Genomic DNA, 20,985 nt, shown 5'->3' on the forward strand with positions numbered 1-20,985 from the left:
TAAAGTCATGTAGTATTTAAGGCTTCTATGGAATGTGGTGTTCATCTGGGTAAAGTCATTTGGTATTTAAGGCTTCTATGGAATGTGGTGTTCATCTGGGTAAAGTCATGTAGTATTTAAGGCTTCTATGGAATGTGGTGTTCATCTGGGTAAAGTCATGTGGTATTTAAGGCTTCTATGGAATGTGGTGTTCATCTGGGTAAAGTCATGTAGTATTTAATGCTTCTATGGAATGTGGTGTTCATCTGGGTAAAGTCATGTGGTATTTAAGGCTTCTATGGAATGTGGTGTTCATCTGAGTAAAGTCATGTAGTATTTAAGGCTTCTATGGAATGTGGTGTTCATCTGGGTAAAGTCATGTGGTATTTAAGGCTTCTATGGAATGTGGTGTTCATCTGGGTAAAGTCATTTGGTATTTAAGGCTTCTATGGAATGTGGTGTTCATCTGGGTAAAGTCATGTAGTATTTAAGGCTTCTATGGAATGTGGTGTTCATCTGGGTAAAGTCATGTGGTATTTAAGGCTTCTATGGAATGTGGTGTTCATCTGGGTAAAGTCATGTAGTATTTAAGGCTTCTATGGAATGTGGTGTTCATCTGGGTAAAGTCATGTGGTATTTAGGGCTTCTATGGAATGTGGTGTTCATCTGGGTAAAGTCATTTGGTATTTAGGGCTTCTATGGAATGTGGTCTTCATCTGGGTAAAGTCATTTGGTATTTAGGGCTTCTATGGAATGTGGTGTTCATCTGGGTAAAGTCATTTGGTATTTAGGGCTTCTATGGAATGTGGTGTTCATCTGGGTAAAGTCATTTGGTATTTAGGGCTTCTATGGAATGTGGTGTTCATCTGGGAGTCAGAAGGGCTCGATGGGTGTCACGGGTAGTCTGGTAAGGGCTTCTATGGAATGTGGTGTTCATCGGTGCAGGTAAAGGCTCATGGTGTGGTATCTTAAGCGGGGGCTTCTATGGAATGTGGTGTTCATCTGGGTAAAGTCATTTGGTATTTAAGGCTTCTATGGAATGTGGTGTTCATCTGGAGTAAAGTCATGTGGTATTTAAGGCTTCTATGGAATGTGGTCTTCATCTGGGTAAAGTCATTTGGTATTTAGGGCTTCTATGGAATGTGGTGTTCATCTGGGTAAAGTCATGTAGTATTTAAGGCTTCTATGGAATGTGGTGTTCATCTGGGTAAAGTCATTTGGTATTTAGGGCTTCTATGGAATGTGGTGTTCATCTGGGTAAAGTCATGTGGTATTTAAGGCTTCTATGGAATGTGGTGTTCATCTGGGTAAAGTCATGTGGTATTTAAGGCTTCTATGGAATGTGGTGTTCATCTGGGTAAAGTCATTTGGTATTTAGGGCTTCTATGGAATGTGGTGTTCATCTGGGTAAAGTCATTTGGTATTTAAGGCTTCTATGGAATGTGGTGTTCATCTGGGTAAAGTCATGTGGTATTTAAGGCTTCTATGGAATGTGGTGTTCATCTGGGTAAAGTCATTTGGTATTTAGGGCTTCTATGGAATGTGGTGTTCATCTGAGTAAAGTCATGTGGTATTTAAGGCTTCTATGGAATGTGGTCTTCATCTGAGTAAAGTCATGTAGTATTTAATGCTTCTATGGAATGTGGTCTTCATCTGGGTAAAGTCATGTAGTATTTAAGGCTTCTATGGAATGTGGTCTTCATCTGAGTAAAGTCATGTGGTATTTAATGCTTCTATGGAATGTGGTGTTCATCTGGGTAAAGTCATGTAGTATTTAATGCTTCTATGGAATGTGGTGTTCATCTGAGTAAAGTCATTTGGTATTTAAGGCTTCTATGGAATGTGGTGTTCATCTGGGTAAAGTCAACAACAACAAAAAGTGATGGCATCTCCCAAAAAGACAGATAAATTTACCTGACTGTTTTAGTTCGGTGCACATATTTCATGTTATTTGGTATTTGTCACCGTCTGTCATATTCTCTTTGTCATTCTTGTCCCTCCTCCTTTTTCTGTCCATTGGAAAGAAAGCTCTTACATGTAAGCTGTGTCCCAGACCAATCAAAGATCTTAGCTGCTTCCTGTCCTGAGAGCAGGAGAGATCTTTGCTGCCAATCCGGGAGAGTACCTGCAGACAGCTCGTAATCTGCTGCTGCCCACTCCCAGATGATCCTCTTAACTCTGAGCGGTGTGTGTGTGAGAGAGTTCAGGTGTGTGTGTGTGTGAGAGAGTTCAGGTGTGTGTGTGTGTGTGTGCACTCTTTGGCTGTGAGGCGAGCACCTTCTCCGTGCATGGACTTTCTAGAACATACTTCACTCTTGGCTAAGACGCCATCACCGACCGGACACACACACAACAGACGCCATGGAGGACTGACAGGCTTGTTGTCGGGTTGAGATACTATTGGAGAATCCTTGTATTGGAACCAGGATGGCATGAGGTAACGTGGTGTGTGTTTTTCCTGAGCTGTTAGCCGTCGGTCGGTGGAGTCTACTATGGTACACGTCAGTCCTGTCGGCACGTCCCAGGGCACGTGTGGTGGAATATGGTATGGTACCTCTGTTGTCACTCTGACAGAGTCACTCCTCTAGGTGGGTACTGGGCACACCACTGGACCTCCTGTAGACTAGTGTCTCGTCTCAAAAGGCACCCTATTCCCTATGACGTGTACTACATTTGACCAGGAGCCCATAGGGCTATGGCCAAAAATAGGGAATTAGGTACCATTTGGGACTGCCTAGGAAGTGGTCAACACTGACACTAGTGTGTTTTTTTTGTTAACAATGAACCGATAGTTGGAGTGACTTAGTGGTTTGTATTTGCTGTGTAATCCTCTTCCTGTTGTGGTGGCTGGTGCAGGAAGTAAAAGCATGAAGAAGCACTTTTTTTTTTTTTTCTACTTTCAGATTGTGGAAGTGTATATTTGGAGGTCTTGTGTGAATTCGCTCGCGCGGCTTGTTTTACGAGACCCAAGCGCAGAATGCCAATCATTTATCTCTGTATGCCAGTCTACTCAGTAATGGAGATGTAGCCTCTTGTTTGAGAACAAAATACTGTCAGCCTGTATTTTAAACAGGCTCAAACCGCAAGCTCCAACCATCTTTAAAAGAGATCAGTCTCAACCAGCCAGGTCCTGTCCTGAAATGGAATGTTAGCCATTTAGCCTAGCGGTTTACCTAGCATGCTAAGCTAGGAAATTTGTCCCAAATGGCACCCTATTCTCTACAATGGTGTACTACTTTTAACGGCAGTGAATCACAGGTCCAGCAGTCAGTCAGTCAGTCAGTCAGTCAGGGGATGAGGCATGTCCTGGAGCTGATCCATAGGAGAGGTAATGAGTTTTATAGATTAGCAGTGTCAGGCAGGCTGGAGCAGCAGTCTGATTTAATGACACACAGCAACAAGATGAGCAGGTGTCTATTCTCCCTCAGCTCTGCTTTCCTTGCTCGTCCCTATCAGGCCTTAACCACAGCACTATTCGCTGCTAGGCTAGCCCACGCTGGCCTGCGTTCAGTAAACACAACACAAATAGCTTTCATTCAGGTTTGTTTAGCGTTTGGGATTGATACATTGACTATATTGGTGTTCTCTGTTTTTCTGAAAGACCAGTTGGAGGACCTATCTTTTTAGGTGTTGTGTGTGTGTCCGTACGACGTGTGTGTGTGTTTGTAGATTTTAGTATTGTCGAACTGTTCTACTCTTAAAGGGGCATTCAGTCAGTCAGGGGCGGGCCCCACCACACACACCTCCCATTCCACACCATGCTTCTCAATATTAATCCACCATTACTTCCCCCAAGCCATCTCCAGACTCTCTCTCTCTCTCTTTCTCTCTTTCTCTCTCTCTCTTTCTCGCTCTCTCTCTCTCTCGCTCTCTCTTCCTCTCAATTCAATTCAAGGGACTTTATTGGCCTGGTAAACATATATATGTTAACATTGCCAAAGCAAGTGAGGTAGATAATATACAAAAGTGAGGTTGTGTTCTCTATTTGTTTAAACCTGATGTTTCAGAGCATTTCTCTGAGGAGGGAAGGACTCAACGGCGGTTAAAAGGTTATTGAACCGCTGAAGCTGTTGGTGTTTACTTGTTTCCAATCAGGCCTCTTGACCTCTCCACTTCTCTCTTTCTCCATCAGTCTTCAGATTGAACACACACACACACAACAATTTAACTCTCCACAGAGACAACTGGACCCTGCTGAGGTGGGCTCTTCCAGGAATAAACCTCAGGAGAATGGATAGATGGATGGATGGGAAGAGGGATGGATGGATGGATGTAGGGAGGGAGAGAGAGGTTGTATGGAGGGGAAGAGAGGATGGATGGGATGGATGGATGTATGGATGGATGGGAAGAGAGGATGGATGGATGTATGAATAGAGGGGATGGAGGGGGAGAGAGGATGGATGGATGGAGGGGAAGAGAGGATGGATGGATGGATGGATGGATGGATGGAGGGGAAGAGGATGGATGGATGGAGGGGAAGAGGATGGATGGATGGAGGGGAAGAGAGGATGGATGGATGGAGGGGGAGAGAGGATGGATGGATGGAGGGGGAGAGAGGATGGATGGATGGAGGGGAAGAGAGGATGGATGGATGGAGGGGAAGAGAGGATGGATGGATGGAGGGGAAGAGAGGATGGATGGATGGGGGGGGAGAGAGGATGGATGGATGGAGGGGAAGAGAGGATGGATGGATGGAGGGGAAGAGGATGGATGGATGGATGGGTGGATGGAGGGGAAGAGAGGATGGGTGGATGGATGGATGGATGGAGGGGAAGAGAGGATGGATGGAGGGGAAGAGGATGGATGGATGGAGGGGAAGAGGATGGATGGATAGAGGGGAAGAGGATGGATGGATGGAGGGGAAGAGAGGATGGATGGATGGAGGGGAAGAGGATGGATGGATGGAGGGGAAGAGGATGGATGGATGGAGGGGAAGAGAGGATGGATGGATGGAGGGGAAGAGAGGATGGATGGATGGAGGGGAAGAGAGGATGGATGGATGGAGGGGAAGAGAGGATGGCTGGATGGATGGAGGGGAAGAGAGGATGGATGGATGGAGGGGAAGAGAGGATGGATGGATGAGAGGATGGATGGAGGGGAAGAGAGGATGGATGGATGGATGGGAAGAGAGGATGGATGGATGGATGGAGGGGAAGAGAGGATGGATGGATGGATGGATGGAGGGGAAGAGAGGATGGATGGATGGAGGGGGAGAGAGGATGGATGGATGGAGGGGGAGAGAGGATGGATGGATGGAGGGGAAGAGGATGGATGGAGGGGAAGAGGATGGATGGATGGAGGGGAAGAGAGGATGGATGGATGGATGGAGGGGAAGAGAGGATGGATGGATGGAGGGGAAGAGAGGATGGATGGATGGAGGGGAAGAGAGGATGGATGGATGGAGGGGGAGAGAGGATGGATGGAGGGGAAGAGGATGGATGGATGGAGGGGGAGAGAGGATGGATGGATGGAGGGGAAGAGGATGGATGGAGGGGAAGAGGATGGATGGATGGAGGGGAAGAGAGGATGGATGGATGGATGGATGGAGGGGAAGAGAGGATGGATGGATGGAGGGGAAGAGAGGATGGATGGATGGAGGGAAAGAGGATGGATGGATGGAGGGAGAGAGGATGGATGGAGGGGAAGAGGATGGATGGATGGAGGGGGAGAGAGGATGGATGGATGGAGGGGAAGAGAGGATGGATGGATGGAGGGGAAGAGAGGATGGATGGATGGAGGGGAAGAGAGGATGGATGGATGGAGGGGGAGAGAGGATGGATGGATGGATGGAGGGGAAGAGGATGGATGGAGGGGAAGAGGATGGGTGGATGGATGGATGGATGGATGGATGGATGGAGGGGAAGAGAAGAGAGGATGGATGGATGGATGGAGGGGGAGAGAGGATGGATGGATGGAGGGGGAGAGAGGATGGATGGAGGGGAAGAGGATGGATGGAGGGGAAGAGGATGGATGGATGGAGGGGAAGAGAGGATGGATGGATGGATGGAGGGGAAGAGAGGATGGATGGATGGAGGGGAAGAGAGGATGGATGGATGGAGGGGAAGAGAGGATGGATGGATGGAGGGGGAGAGAGGATGGATGGAGGGGAAGAGGATGGATGGATGGAGGGGAAGAGGATGGATGGATGGAGGGGAAGAGAGGATGGATGGATGGAGGGGAAGAGAGGATGGATGGATGGAGGGGGAGAGAGGATGGATGGATGGATGGAGGGGAAGAGGATGGATGGAGGGGAAGAGGATGGGTGGATGGATGGATGGATGGATGGATGGATGGATGGATGGATGGAGGGGAAGAGAAGAGAGGATGGATGGATGGATGGAGGGGAAAAGAGGATGGATGGAGGGGGAGAGAGGATGGATGGATGGAGGGGAAGAGAGGATGGATGGAGGGGAAGAGGATGGATGGATGCATGGAGGGGAAGAGGATGGATGGATGCATGGAGGGGAGAGAGGATGGATGGATGGATGGATGGAGGGGGAGAGAGGATGGATGGAGGGGGAGAGAGGATGGATGGAGGGGGAGAGAGGATGGATGGAGGGGGAGAGAGGATGGATGGAGGGGGAGAGAGGATGGATGGAGGGGGAGAGAGGATGGATGGATGGATGGAGGGGAAGAGAGGATGGATGGATGGAGGGGAAGAGAGGATGGATGGATGGAGGGGGAGAGAGGATGGATGGAGGGGAAGAGGATGGATGGATGGAGGGGAAGAGGATGGATGGATGGAGGGGAAGAGAGGATGGATGGATGGAGGGGAAGAGAGGATGGATGGATGGAGGGGAAGAGAGGATGGATGGATGGAGGGAGAGAGAGGATGGATGGATGGATGGAGGAGAAGGAGGATGGATGGAGGGGAAGAGGATGGGTGGATGGATGGATGGATGGATGGATGGAGGGGAAGAGAAGAGAGGATGGATGGATGGATGGAGGGGAAAAGAGGATGGATGGAGGGGGAGAGAGGATGGATGGATGGATGGAGGGGAAGAGAGGATGGATGGAGGGGAAGAGGATGGATGGATGCATGGAGGGGAAGAGGATGGATGGATGCATGGAGGGGAGAGAGGATGGATGGATGGATGGATGGAGGGGGAGAGAGGATGGATGGAGGGGGAGAGAGGATGGATGGAGGGGGAGAGAGGATGGATGGAGGGGGAGAGAGGATGGATGGATGGGGGAGAGAGGATGGATGGAGGGGGAGAGAGGATGGATGGATGGATGGAGGGGGAGAGAGGATGGATGGATGCATAGAGGGGGAGAGAGGATGGATGGATGCATGGAGGGGGAGAGAGGATGGATGGATGCATGGAGGGGGAGAGAGGATGGATGTAGGGAGGGGGAGAGGGAGAGGATGGATGTAGGGAGGAGGAGAGGATGGATGGAGGAGGGAGAGATGAAAAGCTCCTCTCAATCCACCCACACATCCCAATCTGCAGCTCACTGCTATAGGCTGGCGATATTATCCCCCAGTGACATCACTGTCTTATTGACCCATCCGTCTTATAAATACAGACAGCAAACTAGGATGTCGGCCATAGCAGTGAGATTTAAGAACCAGCTTGGATTTGTGGTGGAAATCCGGAATGCTCTCCTCTCCTGTCAGAGAGTGAATATGACTTGGATCTGCATCCCAAATGGTGCCCTATTTAGTAGTGTACTATGTAGGGGCGCAGTCTTAATTTGTGTATGTATGTTTTGACACCTGTCTTGAGTCACATGTATGGGATGACTCATGGGACAGTGCGGTGGAAAGGGAAGCCTGGGCTAGTATGAACTAGCGAGCCGTAGGCTAATCTTATCAGTGTAAAGCTGTGGATTAGCGCGGTGGAGTGGGAGGATGAACCAGGATCTCTGACTCTGGGGCTGGCTGGCAGGTTTCATACTTAACAGTAGCTATATTGGTACACCTAGTGAGCCTTGGCCCTGCCTTTTTGAGTTTGAGTCATGGTCTCACCTCAAGACTAACCGGGATAGACTAAATCACTTACAGATGGGGGTCGCAAAATTCCGGTACCCAGAATCCCCAGGTTATTCCTAGAAATCCCGATTTGTAAGCTTCCCGGGAATCAGGGGAATAAACAGGAAATCTTGACTCCTCCAACCATGATTTCTCTTGTGGGAAAGTTACTGGAGTTTTGCAACCCTACTTACAAGATCTGGGACCAGGCTACTCGAGACGCCTATCCTCTGACCTGCTCGTGAACAAAACTGTCCATATGTCCATCAGAATGGAACCGTGAAACGTGTTGACGTCATCGGGCGTGGCTCCATGTCTCCATCCAAGTTCATGTAGTCCACTATATTGAGATGATCTGATACTGGGTGACACTTTTGTTTCCTTTCCTTACTAACACTGCTAGGTCATGTGACTTTTGTTTTAGTGAGAAGATGCTCGGTGAATCTCCAAAAAAAACACTAGGTTGGTTGCCATTTTTTTTTTATTTTATTTTTTATATATATATAAAAGTGTTTTCTTCTTCTCTCCCTTCCCGCAGTAGAAGAGTCTGATATCATTGACTTGGAGAAGCGCTACTGGCTGTTGAAAGCCCAGTCGAGGACCGGACGCTTTGACTTGGAAACCTTTGTCCCGCTGGTCTCTCCTCCTATTCACGCTTCGCTAAGTGAAGGTATGGCATATTTCTGATGTATTTTTGATGCCAGCCGGATGTTATGGGGACATGGTAAACCTGGTTCCCCCAGCTAGACAGTCACCCATGAACATTCAAACACAGTAATACACACACAATCATGTATACATGCCATAATTTGTATGAGTATATATTGTGTGTGGATTATTTAGATGACAAGCCGTTCTGATGGTCTCTCAATGTTAAAACCACGTTGTTGTTTGGACTATGACCCACTGCTTGTGTTGTAAGAGGGTTTTGTTTTGTTGTTGAACGAAAACATGGGGGTTTGGCCGAGCGATAGCTGCTGGGCTGGCCTTGGGAACAGTTGTCTTTTACGCTAGCTGACACAAACGTTTGCTAATAGCTTCCATTGTCAAACACGCAAGGTTAACAGCTAACGTTAGCTAGCGAGCTAACTTGACTACAAAGACAACGATGTCAACACTGACCAGAACAGGAGAACGTTGTCCGTGCGCGTGTTTCAGTAGTAGCCGCTAGAGATGCTTCCTGTCACTACCCTGGGTCTCAGAGCGAGGCACAATGAAGGTTGTTCGGGTGGGCAGGGATTTATTGCAAAGACACGCCTTTCCTCAAGGCCAGGCCAGTGGCCATGTTTTCTTTTTCAGTCCCCATGTTTATGAATATTAATGTGATCCTTGTGATTTGGTTCGATATGAGTTCCCAAAAGATCTGATACCAAACCTTCACACAAAACTATTTCTCTTTTTTGCAATTATCCACTTTGTAGTAGAACATGGTTAACTTGTCTTTTTTGATCTCGTTTCCCAGGTTTGTTTCATGCGTTTGATGAGAACCGGGACAATCACATTGACTTTAAGGAGATCTCCTGTGGCCTGTCTGCCTGTTGCCGGGGGCCCGTCGCCGAGAGGCAGAAATGTAAGAGCTGCTCTGTGATCTGTTGTAGTAGGTAGAGAGTAGTGATTTCCTAACCTAAGGCTTCCTTTCACACGTTATGGTGTGTGTACTGTGTGAGTGGAAGAGCTGCAGTGCTTTTCCCCAATCTCCTTATGTTGTAAAAACATGTGGTTCTTGTTTTTTACGATCGTCTACTGCCTCTGAATAGTCATTAGTATGTCATCTATCCTGTCATCTAGATTCTCATCAGGCCTTGAAATTACATTTTCACGCTTGGAAATGGCAGCAGATATTGGAAACTTAAGACTCCAGTTAATTATCTAAGTAACTCACTGCAGATCACACGGAGGAATACAGATGACGAGCACAACATATTTGGTATAACTGCGGCTTGAGGAGTCTGTAGTTAGAAATTACAGTGTTATGTTATAGAGTATTTTTGTACCCTTTCTTTCTCTCTCGTGTTTCCCCAGTTTGTTTCAAAGTGTTTGACGTGGACCGGGATGGGGTTCTGTCTCGAGACGAAATCCACGAGATGGTAGCCGCACTCCTGGAAGTGTGGAAGGACAATCGCACGGACACACTTCCTGTAAGTACTGCTGGACACGGACACACTTCCTGTAAGTACTGCTGGACACGGACACACTTCCTGTAAGTACTGCTGGACACGGACACACTTCCTGTAAGTACTGCTGGACACCGCTCCCTGTAAGTACTGCTGGGCACGGACACCGCTCCCTGTAAGTACTGCTGGACACCGCTCCCTGTAAGTACTGCTGGACACGGACACCGCTCCCTGTAAGTACTGCTGGACACCGCTCCCTGTAAGTACTGCTGGGCACGGACACCGCTCCCTGTAAGTACTGCTGGACACCGCTCCCTGTAAGTACTGCTGGACACAGCTCCCTGTAAGTACTGCTGGGCACGGACACCGCTCCCTGTAAGTACTGCTGGACACCGCTCCCTGTAAGTACTGCTGGGCACGGACACCGCTCCCTGTAAGTACTGCTGGGATACAGGCTAAATGGATAATGTAATGGAGGTGGTTGGGTTTGATAAGTAAGCTACCTTACCTAAGTTCTGACTCTCATTATCCTGTTTTCAGGAACTGCTCACCAACGTGTCGGACATAGTGGAGGGAATCCTGAAGATGCACGACACGACCAAGGTGAGAATCTTCTAGGATATACAATAGGTGTTTTTGTCTGTAACGTGATTGGATAAATATCTCATAATGCTACTGCTGTCCACTGACATTTTAACCCTCGTGTTTGACCCTAACCTTTTTGACTTAACCTTTGAACCTCACACACAGCTGGGTCACCTGACCCTGGAGGACTACCAGATCTGGAGTGTGAACAGTGCTCTGGCCAACGAATTCCTCAACCTGCTGTTCCAGGTCAGAACACACACACACACACACACACACACTCACACACTCACACACTCTCACACACACACACACACACACACACACTCTCACACACACACACACACACACACACACACACACACACACACACACACACACACACACACACACACACACACACACACACACACACACACACACACACACACACACACACACACACACACACACACACACACACACACATTTGATGGTTTGTTCCAGGTCTGTTTCCATGTTTTCCCCTCAGTTTATAGTTTGCTTTCTCTTCATGCCCCACTGTCTGTGTTCCTGCAGGCCTGGGGCTTTCTCTTCATGCCTCCTCTGTCTGTGTTCCTGCAGGTATGGGGCTTTCTCTTCATGCCCCACTGTCTGTGTTCCTGCAGGTCTGGGGCTTTCTCTTCATGCCCCTCTGTCTGTGTTTCTGCAGGCCTGGGGCTTTCTCTTCATGCCTCCTCTGTCTGTGTTTCTGCAGGCCTGGGGCTTTCTCTTCATGCCTCCTCTGTCTGTGTTTCTGCAGGTCTGGGGCTTTCTCTTCATGCCCCACTGTCTGTGTTCCTGCAGGTCTGGGGCTTTCTCTTCATGCCCCTCTGTCTGTGTTTCTACAGGTCTGTCACATTGTCCTTGGGCTTCGACCTGCCACTGCTGAAGAGGAGGGACAAATCATCAGGTATACACATCAACTATCTGTCCTTCTGCCCCTGAGAAAGGCAGTTAACCCACTGTTCCCCGGGCGCCTTCTGCCCCTGAGCAAGGCAGTTAACCCACTGTTCCCCTGGGGCCTTCTGCCCCTGAGCAAGGCAGTTAACCCACTGTTCCCCGGGCGCCTTCTGCCCCTGAGCAAGGCAGTTAACCCACTGATCCCCGGGCGCCTTCTGCCCCTGAGCAAGACAGTTAACCCACTTTTTTAAGGCAGCCCCCCACACCTCCCTGATTCAAGAGGGGGTGGGTTAAATGTGTTGTACAACTGACTAGGTATCCCCCTTTCCCTTTCACATCCTCTTTCTCCTGAAGAACTCTTTAAACAGGTTTTACACCTCTACAGTTTAAAGCTTTCAACTCGTGTGTGTGTGTGTGTGTGTGTGGTGTGTGGTGTGTGTGTGTGTGTGTGTGTGTGTTCAGGGGGTGGCTGGACAGAGAGGGCAGACATGGGCTTCAGCCTGGTGAGAACTGGTTTCTCATCTCCAGCCAGTGGTGGACGCTGTGGAAAGACTACGTCAAATATGTGAGTGGAAGTCCAAGGCTGCGTCCCAAATAGCGCCAGGGCCCATAGGGTCAAATGTAGTGCACTACATAGGGAATAGGGTGCCAAGTGAAGCACCCTAAATGGAACCCCTAACTGTTACGTTGAAGAGCAGAATATGATCATCACAACACACCAAGGTTACTAACCATTCTACCCTCTCCTCTCTCTCTCCTCAGGACCACAAGTCCATCGTGGTGGATCAGCCCTCTATCCTTTCCTCTCTGAGGAATCCTCAGGCCTCTGCCACTGTCAAGCCTGCCACCCTGGAGCCAGGGTTAGGGGTACGCTGTGTAGGTGAAGGTCTGCCCGGCCCAGCCAGCGCCTCAGAGGAGAGGTCCCCTGATGCTGTGTCCAGCGCCTCTGAAGCAACAGAGACCCAAAGCACAGGTCAGTGACCGGACCACTAGGCAGCGCTGTGCATGCTGTTACAACCTCAAACTATGGGTTATAACGGTTTATTCACTATTTATAAACTACTTATTAATTCATGGTTTACCCTTTTCTAAACTACTTTTAACCCTTTTACAACCCCTCTAAGGGTACCTTAACCTGAATGTAAAGTGTTTCTCTGATGCCGTCACCCCCCCCTTCCTCCTCCTCCTCCTCCTCCTCAGTGGTGACCCCCCAGGCCGGACCCTCAGCCACAGATATCTGTTTTGCCCGGCAACACAACATGTCAGACAACAACCAGTGTTTCTCCGGGACCAACGGCCACATCCCCTCCCTCTCCCAGTCCCATCTGGCAGCTCAGAGACCTGGAGCCATCGACAACCAGCCCCTGGTTAACACAGACCCCATGAAGGTGTGTGTTTGCCCCCTATATTATATAGTGGTTACATTAGCTATTTCTAATACGTTGTCTTGTCCATTTTCCAAACATCAAGTTGTTGATTTAAGTTCACAGAGAAAAGTGTTATTCCATCCAAACTCTCCCACTGAGCCTCTCTCGCTCGCTCTCTCTTTTTCCTCCTAGTTATGTGGTCTCAGCCCTGTGATGATACGGCCAGGCATTAGGCATGGCCTGTGTATCTCCATCAGTAATGGAGGAGTAGAGAGGGCAATGTGTGTCCTGTTCCCCAGTCTCTCTCCTGTTCCCCCAGGCCCCCACATTGACCATGGAGGGAGGCCGGCTGAAGCAGTCCTTACAGCTGGTGGCGGGCAGGGACTTTGAGACGGTACCAGAGCCTGTGTGGAGGGCACTGTTCCACTGGTATGGAGCTAACCTCAGCCTGCCACGACCGGTATGTATGGACCACAACCTCCCCTCACACTATCACTGAACCGTAGATGGACCACAACACAACCACTGAACCACAACACAACCACTGAACTGTAGATGGACCACAACACAACCACACAACCACTGAACCGTAGATGGACCACAACACAACCACACAACCACAGACGGACCACAACACAACCACTGAACCACAGATGGTCACCTCTAGGACTGGGTCTAGCTTGAGAGATTTTCACACTTGTGGATGATTTTTGTGAAAGTTTCAGTTGTGTGTGCATACCTAAAGTTAGGGCTCAGCCCTCAGTTTATTTATTCTTGCGCACAGATAAAACTGAAGAAATACATAATTACTAATAATTACTAAACAATTGCAAAACACTCATTTAAAATCAACAACATGTAATACATGACATGAATAGAATACAGAACAGTTGAAACATTACAGAATGTTTTTCATGTAGAAAATGTAAATATTAAAATGTGATTGTAAAAAAAAATATATATTTAAGAGCTTGAGTTACTATACACTGACAGCAGTGGGTGGAGGTACTGGTTGGGCGGAGGGAGGTACCGGTTGGGCGGAGGGAGGTACCGGTTGGGCGGAGGGAGGTACCGGTTGGGCGGAGGGAGGTACCGGTTGGGCGGAGGGAGGTACCGGTTGGGCGGAGGGAGGTACCGGTTGGGCGGAGGGAGGTACCGGTTGGGCGGAGGGAGGTACTGGTTGGGCGGAGGGAGGTACCGGTTGGGCGGAGGGAGGTACCGGTTGGGCGGAGGGAGGTACCGGTTGGGCGGAGGGAGGTACCGGTTGGGCGGAGGGAGGTACCGGTTGGGCGGAGGGAGGTACCGGTTGGGCGGAGGGAGGTACCGGTCGGGGTGGAGGGAGGTACCGGTCGGGGTGGAGGTACTTGTTGGGTGAAGGTACTCCTCTCCTTTTGTCCAGGTGATCCAGCAGACGAAAACAGGCCGTGCTGAGCTGGAGCTCTTCCCACGCTACCTCCTCTTCCTACGGCAGCAGCCCGCCACACGCACCCCCCAGTCCAACATCTGGGTTAACATGGGTATGACCAGCCTGAGAATGTTCCCCCAGCACCTCCCCAGAGGTAACGTAAGCCTGCAGCAAGAAAGAAAGACGGCCTGCTAGGAGCCAACAAACGCTACTACTACTACTGTAGTCCACCCCTAATCATGCTGTTATAATGGACTGGTCCACCCCTAATCATGCTGTTATAATGGACTGGTCCACCCCTAATCATGCTGTTATAATGGACTGGTCCACCCCTAATCATGCTGTTATAATGGACTGGTCCACCCCTAATCATGCTGTTATAATGGACTGGTCCACCCCTAATCATGCTGTTATAATGGACTGGTCTGGCCCCTAATCATGCTGTTATAATGGACTGGTCTGGCCCCTAATCATGCTGTTATAATGGACTGGTCTGGCCCCTGATCATGCCCCTAAAATGGACTGGTCCGGACCCTAATCATGCCCCTAAAATGGACTGGTTCGGCCCCTAATCATGCTGTTATAATGGACTGGTCCGGCCCCTAATCATGTCTCTAAAATGGACTGGTCCGGCCCCTAATCATGCCCCTAAAATGGACTGGTCCGGCCCCTAATCAAGTTCTTAGAATGGACTGCAGGATGAGTCATGGTCCATAGGGGGGTGGATATGGTGCCCACTGACCATACTAAAAGACACTGAGAGCCTAACGCTTACTCTTCTGTCCGCATAGCCTTGTTGTCACAACAGTGGTGCTATAAAGCTTGACACGCCCTTCGTAAAGCCTACGTTAAAAAAAAAGTGTTATAATGATGACATAACAGAAACTGTAAACAACAGCTGATGGCAATGCTAGCCAATTAGCCTACTTTAACAGATTGTGTTTAATTCAGGTGCGGTAAACCCAGGTTAGCTTATTCCATCTCTTATGTCATGGGGCAGTGTGATGTGGGCCACACCATGGGGTGTCAAGTCAATGTGAACAAAATGATTATGTAGGTTTCTGTTAGTCAAGTCTGTAATTTCCAGGCGGTTTATGTGCCTGAACCTCCACTAATGTAGCTCTATGGTAATCAGATTGGGGATGTGCTGCAGAGGCACTATGAGGTATTAGAGTGGTGCACAGAGGCCCTATGAGGCATTAGAGTGGTGCTCAGAGGCACTATGAGGTATTAGAGTGGTGCACAGAGGCACTATGAGGCATTAGTGGTGCACTATGAGGTATTGGAGTGGTGCACAGAGGCCCTATGAGGCATTAGAGTGGTGCTCAGAGGCACTATGAGGTATTAGAGTGGTGCACAGAGGCACTATGAGGCATTAGTGGTGCACTATGAGGTATTGGAGTGGCGCACAGAGGCACTATGAGGCATTGGAGTGGTGCACACAGAGGCACTATGAGGCATTGGAGTGGTGCACAGAGGCCCTATGCGGCATTAGAGTGGTGCTCAGAGGCCCTATGAGGTATTGGAGTGGCGCACAGAGGCACTATGAGGCATTGGAGTGGCGCACAGAGGCACTATGAGGCATTAGAGTGGTGCTCAGAGGCACTATGAGGTATTGGAGTGGTGCACTATGAGGCACTGGAGTGGTGTACTATGAGGTATTGGAGTGGCGCATAGAGGCACTATGAGGTATTGGAGTGGTGCACAGAGGCACTATGAGGTATTGGAGTGGCGCACAGAGGCACTATGAGGCATTAGAGTGGTGCACTATGAGGTATTGGAGTGGTGCTCAGAGGCACTATGAGGCATTGGAGTGGTGCTCAGAGGCACTATGAGGCATTGGAGTGGTGCTCAGAGGCACTATGAGGCATTGGAGTGGTGCACAGAGGCACTATGAGGCATTGGAGTGGTGCACAGAGGCACTATGAGGCATTAGTGGTGCACACAGAGGCATTAGAGTGGTGCACACAGAGGCATTAGAGTGGTGCACACAGAGGCATTAGAGTGGTGCACTATGAGGCATTAGAGTGGTGCACTATGAGGCATTAGAGTGGTGCACTATGAGGCACTGGAGTGGTGTACTATGAGGTATTGGAGTGGCGCATAGAGGCACTATGAGGCATTAGAGTGGTGCACAGAGGCACTATGAGGTATTGGAGTGGCGCACAGATGCACTATGAGGCATTAGAGTGGTGCACACAGAGGCACTATGAGGCATTAGAGTGGTGCACTATGAGGCATTGGAGTGGTGCTCAGAGGCACTATGAGGCATTAGTGGCACACAGAGGCACTATGAGGCATTAGAGTGGTAATCTAATCGGACCGGTGCTATCAGATATCTGGCCCAGAGGAGTTAGTTTGGCTCCAGTCACAAATACCAGCTGACCAGGCATAGAAATAATCATATATAATATACTGTATGCTATTTAGCAGATGCTTTTATCCAAAGCGACTTAGTCATGCGTGCATACATTTTATGTATGGGTGGCCTCAGCGGGAATCGAACCCACGATCACATTTGCTGCAAGTGCCATAGAATGACTAGACCCAGACATACTGACCAAAGAGCAAGGCTGTGCTGCTGGGAGAAATATGCTGTTTACAGCTTTTGATTCATTCTGTTTGCTTTCAAAGTATTGACAAAGTACAACCGATCAATCACAGATTAAGGTTTTCTTTTTTTCTTTTTTTGGGGCTTTAATTTTAAAATCAGTAATAATCAGTTCCATTTTTGTTTTTAGTAATTGTTTATTAACTGAACTAATATTGATTTTTGTTGACTTATGATTGAATCAGATTTGAATCTTGTGAGTCACTAATGAGTTGATTTTAATGAATCAGTCTATTAATTAAATGATCTAATCTAAAACACACTTTCTTGCTGCTTCCTTACAACTAATCCTCCACCAACTGAACTATTCTCTCTTGTAATAATGTGTTGATTTAACACTCACAGGCTGTGTGCGTCTGTGTGCGTCTGTCTGTGTGCGTCTGTCTGTGTGCGTGTCTGTGTGTGCGTGTCTGTGCGTGTCTGTGAGCGTCTGTGAGCGTCTGTGAGCGTCTGTGTGCGTCTGTGTGTGTGTTTTTGTTACAAGACTTTGGGAGCTCATAGTCCACTAAAGGCTGGAGTGTTTTCCCCCCTCGCCTCTCTCCCCACCTCGCCTCTCTCGCTCCCCTCCCCCTCTCGCCCTCCTCTTTCTCCCCTCCCCCTCTCGCCCTCCTCTTTCTCCCCTCCCCCTCTCGCCCTCCTCTTTCTCGCCCCCCTCTTCTCCTCCTCTCGCCCCCCTCTTTCTCTCCTCATTATCCCCCTCTCTCTCCTCGCCTCTTTCGCTCCCCTCTCGCCCTTCTCTTTCTCCCCTCCTCCTCTCGCCCTTCTCTTTCTCCCCTCCTCCTCTCGCCCTCCTCTTTCTCCCCTCCTCTTTCTCCCCTCCTCCTCTCGCCCCCCTCTTCTCCTCCTCTCGCCCCCCTCTTTCTCTCCTCATTATCCCCCTCTCTCTCCTCGCCTCTTTCGCTCCCCTCTCGCCCTCCTCTTTCTCCCCTCCTCCTCTCGCCCCCCTCTTCTCCTCCTTTCGCCCCCCTCTTTCTCTCCTCATTATCCCCCTCTCTCTCTCTCTCGCCTCTCTCGCTCCCCTCCTCTCGCCCTCCTCTTTCTCCCCTCCTCCTCTCGCCCCCCTCTTCTCCTCCTCTCGCCCCCCCTCTTTCTCTCCTCATTATCCCCCTCTCTCTCTCTCGCCTCTCTCGCTCCCCTCTCGCCCTCCTCTTTCTCCCCTCCTCCTCCTCTCGCCCCCCTCTTTCTCTCCTCATTATCCCTCTCTCTCTCCCCCCTCCTCCCATTTCTCTCTCTCTCCCCCTCCAGGTAACGTGCCCTCCCCCAACGCTCCTCTGAAGCGTGTCCTGGCCTATACAGGCTGTTTCAGCCGTGTGGGCACCATCAAGGACATCCACCTGTACCTGTCTCGGAGGCTACGCATCAAAGACGAGGACATGAGGCTGTGGCTCTATAACAGCGAGGTGTGTATTCTTGAGCAACTATCACATGTCCACAACTATCACATGTCCACAACTATCACATGTCCACAACTATCACATGTCCACAACTATCACATGTCCACAACTATATAATAAGTGATATTACGGTGACATGAGAAAATATAAATTAATATAAACGTGCGGATGTTGACCTCTCCTCATCCAAACCTCCCACCAGAACTATCTGACCCTGATCTCCTCCTCCCCCCAAAACTATCTGACCCTGTTCTCCTCCTCCCCCCAGAACTATCTGACCCTGTTCTCCTCCTCCCCCCAGAACTATCTGACCCTGTTCTCCTCCTCCCCCCAGAACTATCTGACCCTGTTCTCCTCCTCCCCCCAGAACTATCTGACCCTGTTCTCCTCCTCCCCCAGAACTATCTGACCCTGTTCTCCTCCTCCCCCCAGAACTATCTGACCCTGTTCTCCTCCTCCCCCCAGAACTATCTGACCCTGTTCTCCTCCTCCCCCCAGAACTATCTGACCCTGTTCTCCTCCTCCCCCCAGAACTATCTGACCCTGTTCTCCTCCTCCCCCCAGAACTATCTGACCCTGTTCTCCTCCTCCCCCAGAACTATCTGACCCTGTTCTCCTCCTCCCCCAGAACTATCTGACCCTGTTCTCCTCCTCCCCCCAGAACTATCTGACCCTGTTCTCCTCCTCCCCAGAACTATCTGACCATGTTCTCCTCCTCCCCCCAGAACTATCTGACCCTGTTCTCCTCCTCCCCCCAGAACTATCTGACCCTGTTCTCCTCCTCCCCCCAGAACTATCTGACCCTGTTCTCCTCCTCCCCCCAGAACTATCTGACCCTGTTCTCCTCCTCCCCCCAGAACTATCTGACCCTGTTCTCCTCCTCCCCCCACCAGAACTATCTGACCCTGTTCTCCTCCTCCCCCCAGAACTATCTGACCCTGTTCTCCTCCTCCCCCCAGAACTATCTGACCCTGTTCTCCTCCCCCCCCAGAACTATCTGACCCTGCTGGATGATGAGGACCACACTCTGGAGGGCCTGAAGATTCAGGACGAGCAACACTTGGTTATCGAGGGTACGTTCAACGAAACGACACTTAGTTATCGAGGGTACGTTCAAAAAGACGACACTTAGTTATCGAGGGTACGACACTTAGTTATCGAGGGTACGACACTTAGTTATCGAGGGTACGACACTTAGTTATCGAGGGTACGACACTTAGTTATCGAGGGTACGTTCAAAAAGACGACACTTAGTTATCGAGGGTACGTTCAAAAAGACGACACTTAGTTATCGAGGGTACGACACTTAGTTATCGAGGGTACGACACTTAGTTATCGAGGGTACGACACTTAGTTATCGAGGGTACGACACTTAGTTATCGAGGGTACGTTCAAAAAGACGACACTTAGTTATCGAGGGTACGTTCAACGAAACGACACTTAGTTATCGAGGGTACGACACTTAGTTATCGAGGGTACGACACTTAGTTATCGAGGGTACGTTCAAAGAACGCTATAATTAATTTAAACTTTATCTGACTGCTGAGTGTGTTGAAATATTTAAAAACCCTGACTGCAAACTTCTGATTATAAAGGGAAGATGAAAGTAGCACGTCTTTGTACTGTAAGTCATTGATGTGTAAAACCTTCATCTTGTGTTTTTTTTTTAGTTCGGAACAAAGACATGAGCTGGCCAGAAGAGATGTCCTTCATCGCTAACAGCAGTAAAATGGACCGACATAAAGGTACAGTGGGACGGTGTCACAAGCCCCTTCTACCAGTACATCGGTACATACATTTACAACGCAGTTATCAAGAGCTTTCACTATTTAGAATGATCGATTTTAGCTCTAACCTCTCTCTGATTCTCCCCTAAAACCTTTCAAACATGTAAATATGTAGTCTAATACTGAATACTGTGCATGTCTACACCCCCCCCCCCCCCCAGTTGCTACGGAGAAGGGTGCCACGGGCCTCAGTAACCTAGGCAACACGTGCTTTATGAACTCTAGCATCCAGTGTGTGAGCAACACCACGCCCCTCACTGATTACTTCATCTCAGGAAGACACCTCTATGAACTCAACAGGTGTGTGTGTGTGTGTGTGTGTGTGTGTGTGTGTGTGTGTGTGTGTGTGTGTGTGTGTGTGTGTGTGTGTGTGTGTGTGTGTGTGTGTGTGTGTGTGTGTGTGTTGTGGAAAGTTGAACAGCTTGTTGGATAGCATTACTGACTTGTATTTTTCGTGTGTCCAGAACCAATCCCATCGGGATGCGAGGTCACATGGCTAAATGCTACGGAGACTTACTGATGGAGCTGTGGAGTGGAACTCAGAAGAACGTCGCTCCTCTCAAACTCAGGGTGGGTTTTATAAATCCTGGCATGGATCGGCACAACAGTGGATGGGATTTCCTTACTCCCTGTAGTGGACAGTAACTTGTACTATGTCCTTAATGTTTCCATATGTGATATGAATGAATTGACTAATATGTGGTCTCATTCAGTGTTTTCTTTAAGCGCCGGCCGTCGGCTAAATAGCCGATAACAGTCTTGTCAGCCGGCTACTTTTTCCACTTCGTTAATTAACTCGGCTTCTTTTCATTTAAAAGCTTCTGATTTTCTAGTCAGAAAAGTCTGTATA

The 20,985-nt window shown here is 49.2% G+C and overlaps 1 protein-coding gene across 2 annotated transcripts in view; it reads left to right on the forward strand.

The window, feature by feature from the left end:
* The window catches only part of usp32 (ubiquitin specific peptidase 32), a 101,607-nt gene that overhangs the window by 54,976 nt on the left and 25,646 nt on the right, over positions 1–20,985 (forward strand). The window contains exons 6-21 of one of the 2 annotated variants that reach the window (XM_071358083.1): positions 8,490–8,621; positions 9,414–9,521; positions 9,974–10,089; positions 10,606–10,668; positions 10,816–10,899; positions 11,520–11,581; positions 12,034–12,136; positions 12,334–12,544; positions 12,772–12,959; positions 13,258–13,398; positions 14,338–14,497; positions 18,200–18,354; positions 19,340–19,421; positions 20,019–20,093; positions 20,297–20,435; positions 20,600–20,705. In XM_071358083.1, the coding sequence (XP_071214184.1) occupies positions 8,490–8,621; positions 9,414–9,521; positions 9,974–10,089; positions 10,606–10,668; positions 10,816–10,899; positions 11,520–11,581; positions 12,034–12,136; positions 12,334–12,544; positions 12,772–12,959; positions 13,258–13,398; positions 14,338–14,497; positions 18,200–18,354; positions 19,340–19,421; positions 20,019–20,093; positions 20,297–20,435; positions 20,600–20,705 (1,925 nt within the window). The remainder of the gene's footprint in view (positions 1–8,489; positions 8,622–9,413; positions 9,522–9,973; positions 10,090–10,605; positions 10,669–10,815; positions 10,900–11,519; positions 11,582–12,033; positions 12,137–12,333; positions 12,545–12,771; positions 12,960–13,257; positions 13,399–14,337; positions 14,498–18,199; positions 18,355–19,339; positions 19,422–20,018; positions 20,094–20,296; positions 20,436–20,599; positions 20,706–20,985) is intronic. The other variant, XM_071358084.1, reaches the window with a different exon arrangement.

The sequence above is a fragment of the Salvelinus alpinus genome, chromosome 21 (assembly GCF_045679555.1).
Source record: "Salvelinus alpinus chromosome 21, SLU_Salpinus.1, whole genome shotgun sequence".
In the NCBI taxonomy this organism is placed as follows: Eukaryota; Metazoa; Chordata; class Actinopteri; order Salmoniformes; family Salmonidae; genus Salvelinus; species Salvelinus alpinus.